Genomic DNA, 6,000 nt, shown 5'->3' with positions numbered 1-6,000 from the left:
AGTTGACCCATGATTTTGTCCTTTATTTGTTTATAGTTACTGGTAGATCTTTACTTTCCAGTAGTTTGAGGAGCTTGGAATGCAGACAAATCCAAAATCACTCCAGTGGAAACTCTAGTGGTGATAATGGCTTCAGGAACTGTACACTTGAAGTGAAAGCTGAAGTGTTAGTAGCAACCCTTGAATATCTACAAGTATGACCCAAAGGGAAGAGTAAACATACAGTGAGATGCTTCTATATCACTGCAAATATAGCTGGTGAAGGAGGATATTACTTGGTTTGAAGAACCATAAAAACTGTGTGTTTGCCTTGTCCTTTGGCAGTTCTTTGAAGGGGCTTGACTGTTCTGGGATAAGAACTGCATTGTTGTTTTAAAGGCTTCCACATCAAAATGGAGCAGGTGAATGAAAGTATGGATCCTCACTGCTATGCTGGAATTCTGTAACACTTTCTGGTGGAAGCGAGCATCATTAACTTGCTCTTTGCCTCCTTAGCAGGTTTAAGATTTTTTTCTCCCCACTTTCTCCTCCTGAAAGGAAGAGGTACCAATGAGGTGATTACAAAAGGATCCTGCAGGAATCATCATCACTGATACCTCCTGGGTCTCAGTGCATCATACAGAACAATACTATGCTTCTTTCACACTATTGCTAGTTGGCAATGCCCCATACTATACATAGATACAACCAAAGATCCCCTGGTTGTACAAGGCAGTGAACTACACCACCACAGCTGGGTCTCATAGATACAACAAGAAGTGGATGTCCTATGGAGGTGTGAGATCCATGAGGTAACTGATGTGATTGTTTTCACAGCAGCGTTGCCTTTGTCTCATAGGGTGTTAGGGAGGAATAAAAGTGAAACAATCAAATCCAATTTTCAAGTAAAAGGGGCCCCTCAAGATCAAGCAGTATGTCTAACATTGATGCCATTCCAGCATCCCTTTTAAGCATGCAACTAGGCAAACTGCCTCAAAGGAGAGGCAGGAGAGAGCGAGCTGGAGGCATGCAGTTCTTTTCCAAGGTCTCATTGAAAGGCAGAACAAGTCTCAGCAGTCCTGGGTGCAGCACACACTTTTTGTTGTAGTTTGACTGTTGATGTTGCACCTGCCTAAGGCAGAAGCTTGGTAAAAAGGAGCCACGGTTCACCTTGGCGGGTGACTGCACGGCCTAGAAAGGCTCCTGCTACAGGCGGTTTGTGTCCGGTTCGCCACATTGGCAGACTGTAGGAAGAGCAAAGCACAACGTGCGTGGGCACCGCAGGCAGAGCTGTTCGGATCCAGTTGCTGTGGATGTGCGGGGTAGGAGGGGGCGGCGGCAGGAGGGCGGGCGGCAGGCGGCGGGCGCACGGCTCGGCCCGGGCCCAGGGCGCTGAGCGGGCCGCGGGGCCCTGGGGCTGGGCCGGCCGCCCGGGTTCCCGCCCGCCGCGGGGGCCGCGGGCAGGAGGGCGGAGGCGGTGGCGGCGGGCGGAGCGCCCCTGCCCCGTGACCCCGCGGCTCCGCCCGTCTCCCCACCCACCTCCCCGCTCCTCAGTGCCGCCGAGTAACCTGGTTTCCCGGCGTCGGCCCGGCCCTCTTCCCTCTTTTCTTTTCTTTTTTTTTTTCCCCTTTCCCCCTTTTTTTTTTCCTTCCCCCTTCCCTCCCCTTCCTCCGCCTCCCCCTTCCCCCGACAGCGTAGCCGGGGCTCGGGCTCGCTCCCTCCCCCCCCTTCCCTCCCCTCGAGCTGTTGCCGCGGTAGGGAACTGGAGAGAGGCGCCGCCTCCGCCGCCGCACACGGAGACATGTACCCGGGAGCCACCTCCGCCGGACCCGGTGAGCTTTCGGCCGGTTTCGTTTCCTTCCTCCGGGCCTGCTCCGAGCCGCCGGAACGACTTTCTCTTTCTCTCTCTCGGGGCGGCGGGCCCGGAGCTCGGCGGCCGGTGTGCGTGGCTGTGTGCGGGGCGGGGGAGGGGGACCGCTGGCGCACGAGGCGGTCAGTCAGCGCGGGAGGCGGCAGGAGCCCCCCCGGCGGCCAGCTCTGCCCCCCGCCCCCCCCGCCCGCCAGCGCTCGGGCCTGGCTGGAGCCGCTGAGGCCGCGGCCGGCCGTGCTTGCGGGGGAAGGAGGGGTCAGGCCGCCGCCGCCACCTCGGGGAGGGCGGTGAGCGAGCCTGCGTGTCCGGAGGCCCCTTTTAGGGGAGGGTCGCCTTCCCCTGCCCTCCTCTCCCTCCCTCTGCCGCGGCGGGAGGCTGGCCCCGGCCTGGGGCGGGGAGGCGAACAGCGAGGCGGCGGGGAAGGAGGGGCGGGCGGGCGAAGGGGGGTGAGGCGAGGGGGCTGCTCCCCTCTGCCGGGTGAGGGGTCCCCTCGCGGGGCTCTGGTAGCCGTAGCGGTGGCTGCTGGGGGCGGTGGGAGACGGCAGAGATCCCCCCCCGCCGCCCTCAACCCACCCGCTCCCCTCCCCGGCCCGCCGCCGGTCAGTCCCCGGGGTGTCCCCTCGGCTGTGCGCTACGTGCTGCCTTCGCCAGGCCGGCGCTCGGCTGTTCCTGCCAACTCAGCCTCCTGCTGGCAGCGCGGGGCGGACTGGGGTCTCCATTTCCTCCCTTCCCGGCTCCTCGGAGCGGCTGAGCCTCCTGGGCTGGCCCCGGGGACCCGTGGCGCCGGGCGCAGGAGTTGGGGCCGCGTTGTGCTGGCAGCGTGTTTGTCAGCGGCTGTGCTGCGCTGCTTTGGGGGGTTGGGGTAGGGTAAACCGTATCCAGATGTCGGGTAGGGCTGGGAGAGGTTATCGGCTTCGTGAGATGTCTTCAGGCTCTCTCACGTAATGAAATCTGGGAGCGAAGGGAGAATGAATGTGGAGAGAAGAAAGGTTACCAGCTTGCTCGGGGACGTTTAATATTATTTAGGGGAAAGATATAAATAAAAAAAAATACTGTGGGAGTTTGTGCAGTTAATATGGGACAGTGCTTTTTCTCTCTAGTGTTAGGCTGTTTCAGTAGTGAAAATTTTTAAGTAGAAACTACAATGTTTGGGTAACTGGTACCTAGGTTTTTTTTCTAGAAAAGTTTCAAAATAAGTGGAACTTTATATTAAGGTTCTTAACAGGCTTGCATAAAATCTTTTCCCTTAGAGGGATAATCTAGCAAAAAATAGTGTAGTGAAAAATAGGACCTGTAACTGAGATGTCTTTTACTGCCTCTTTACAAATGCTTCTATACCTTGGAAGCCACAGTTAGATGCTGGGCTTCTTTTTTTCTCTGATTTCATTCTCTTGAAGGCACAAGAATCTAGAAGGACAATCAGAATGATTGTTTTCCTCTTAGGAGTATAGTCTCTCTGTTTTTACTTTCCTGCTTTTCTTTCTACAGTGTGTGAAGGCTTTTACTAGGCACACCAGGAAGATAGGTCTCTGCAGCTGTGTGTATCCAGACTGATGTTCAAGATTTTGCTTTTATGTATAACATCATTTGCACGTTTCAGTACCAATTACTGTGTATAACTATTGATGTAATCATTTGGTGGCTTCTAGTGTCAGGCTCTCTTGGTTAGGTACAGGTATATTTTCAGTTTACAGGTATTCACGGTGCTCAAATTATGCTGTTGTTGTCAAGGCTGTTATGTTTGCCTCCTATTGATAGATCTTTTTCAAAATTGTATGTAAGGAGGCAAATAATTGAAATATTGCCAGTGATGGGCTGAGAGTAGTTTTATGTGTGGGAGTCTCTTTATCATCATTTATTTGCTCTCTGTCTGATCCTACCGCTCTCCCTTTCACTTGGAATGATCTTCCTTTCACAGCACCAGTGTTGGTGGCTGCTGTTTACCATCAGGGACTGACATTCGGTGTGTAAGGATATTTGCCCCTTATTGGAACAACCCTTAGGCTCTTGACAGAACAAGTGCTATGCTTTTACGGAGTCCTAGGTTTGTACATGTCACTGGTGTGTGTCTGGGGCTCCTGGTGTTCAGCTTCTTCCAGCCAAGCTCATCTTCTGTCTTGTTTACTTCCTAGTTTATCTCTGTGGCTCAGCCCTTTCCCCCTGCGCAGAGCTGGGCAGTGACAGCGTCTGTTCTAGGGTATGAGCTGTGAGTTGCTCTTCACATTGCGAGGCTCTTCGTTTCCTTCCTGTCAAATCATCCACAGAGAGCCTTAGCAGCACACTGACTTCTAGCAGTCCAGATAGCTTCCTGTTCCACACCAAATCATAAGGCAGGGCACTTGGGTAGAGTCTTTTAAGAGAGCATGGCTATACTGTAAACTAGTCTGGACACAGGGGCAGTTAGCAGGATGCTTGGTTGTCTTGTGTAAGGCTACGTGGCCCGTGAGCTGCCAGTGAAAGTCCCCTTCTGTATGTTAATCTGATACCTATAAAATGAATGTGTGCTGAAATCCTGTTCAGAGGAGTGAGCAAGAAGTGGATGGTTGTAAACCACACTGAGCCACAGCTGCTGTGAATGCACAAGAGCTCCAGCCTCTACATGTCTGTCAGCACATCCTTGACACTGTGTAAATGCTCCATTCATATCTCCTGTAACTTAGATCTCACCGCCGTTTGCTTCTCCAAATGTTGCTGATGCAGACAAGCTACTTTGCTTTTCCAGCTCCTGTTGCCAAACTGGACACCGCAGCCAACCCCATTCTGAGGGTGCCTGTGGTGCTGGCCTCCTGCCAATGTAATCGCTCAATTTGCCACAGGGTTTGCTATTTTAATCTTAATTCTTTTTCTGGAAACAGTGTAAAGCAAGTTAGGAGGCCATATCTGACTAATTTCAAAAAATTGCTGCCAAATGTGGAAACTTTGTTCAAACGTGCTGTTACATGGGGAGTAAGATTTTTTTATTTTTTAATTTTTTTTTTGTATAAGACTGGGACATCATGAAATCACTGTTTTCATGGTTAGGGAGCCGATGATCAGTGCGCCTGTTTCCCAAATACTGTTTTGAGTTCTTGAATTGGTGTTGAATTTGCTGAAACATTGTGTCCATACACTTTTTTTTGCTTTTAAGAAACTGTAAAGTAAAAAATCCAAACAGATATTTTTTTTTTTTAAGAAGTTTGATACTGCTACATTTTGGTATTTTTTCTTGAAAGACAGAAGAATGTCAAAGTGGCATAGTAAAAATACTGCTGTTTAAAGAATTGATTAAAACTTGTGTAAACTTCTGTAACTTATGTGAATACCAAGGTATTTATAATTCTGAACCTCGCATGCTGTAGATTCTCTTTTTCTCTGAAAGGATATTTAACTTTTGCCTGGTACTCAAGGGCTTAATTTATTGTTGAAGCAACAGTTGTCTGAAAAACAGTGTCTTCGTGAAGGGGCTTATGGCTTTGCATGTAAAATAAAAACTTTTTTCCTAGCACAAGAAACAACTTTGAGGCTTCTGTCAAACTAGTGAGACTAAGGTTGTTTTCTCCCTTGTCATGTAGTTGTAAGTTACTCTTCAAAACTGTTAATAAGCAGTTGAAAATTTTAAGTCTGTCTTGTTTTTCAGTGGAGGTACTTGTTAATGCCCGTATATTTTCCTGAAGTTATGTGATGGTTGGATATTGATTCTCCTTAGAACTCTTTAGTCCTAAATGTGGTGAAGGGAGGGGTGTGCTTGTGGTGTTGCCATTTCTACCACCCCATCTCATGGAATTTAAGTCCACTCATCTTAGAAAGGCTTTTCTGTATTCTTTCGGGGGTAGATCTGGACCTGTTCTTACTGTGCTAGTTCTGCTGGTATCACAGAGTTGCCCAGTTTCTTTGGCTTAATTTTAGACAGTAAATTATGCTGGAATTCATCGAAAGCTGCCATACATAGAAGAGGAAATGAGAATTTAGTGTACAGCTTCAGCGCTCTCCTGTACTGTGTGAGAATTTCCCCTTAAATCGCATTTGACAGTTGCAACCTACAAAATGCAGTGTAACTTTTTCAAGTGTAGTGTTGTCATGGCCAGTGTATTTTCCTAAGGAAGAAAAAGGTTGTGTATTATGTTGCTTCGGCTAGCTGTGTAGTCTTAATGTGGCTTAAAGGTGAGGTAGTC

At 49.7% G+C, this 6,000-nt stretch overlaps 1 protein-coding gene across 2 annotated transcripts in view; it reads left to right on the top strand.

Annotated features, from left to right (window-relative positions):
- The first annotated feature begins 1,516 nt into the window (after positions 1 to 1,516).
- Positions 1,517 to 6,000, top strand: part of AGO2 (argonaute RISC catalytic component 2) — a 64,947-nt gene continuing 60,463 nt past the window's right edge. For both annotated transcript variants that reach the window (XM_055799111.1, XM_055799110.1), the window contains exon 1: positions 1,517 to 1,811. In XM_055799111.1, coding sequence (XP_055655086.1) covers positions 1,781 to 1,811 — 31 coding nt within the window. In that variant the 5' untranslated portion in view covers positions 1,517 to 1,780. The remainder of the gene's footprint in view (positions 1,812 to 6,000) is intronic.

The sequence above is a fragment of the Falco peregrinus genome, chromosome 3 (assembly GCF_023634155.1).
Source record: "Falco peregrinus isolate bFalPer1 chromosome 3, bFalPer1.pri, whole genome shotgun sequence".
Lineage (NCBI taxonomy): Eukaryota > Metazoa > Chordata > Aves > Falconiformes > Falconidae > Falco > Falco peregrinus.
Note: the sequence above shows the minus strand (reverse complement) of the source record. Positions and strands in the feature narration are given on the sequence as shown.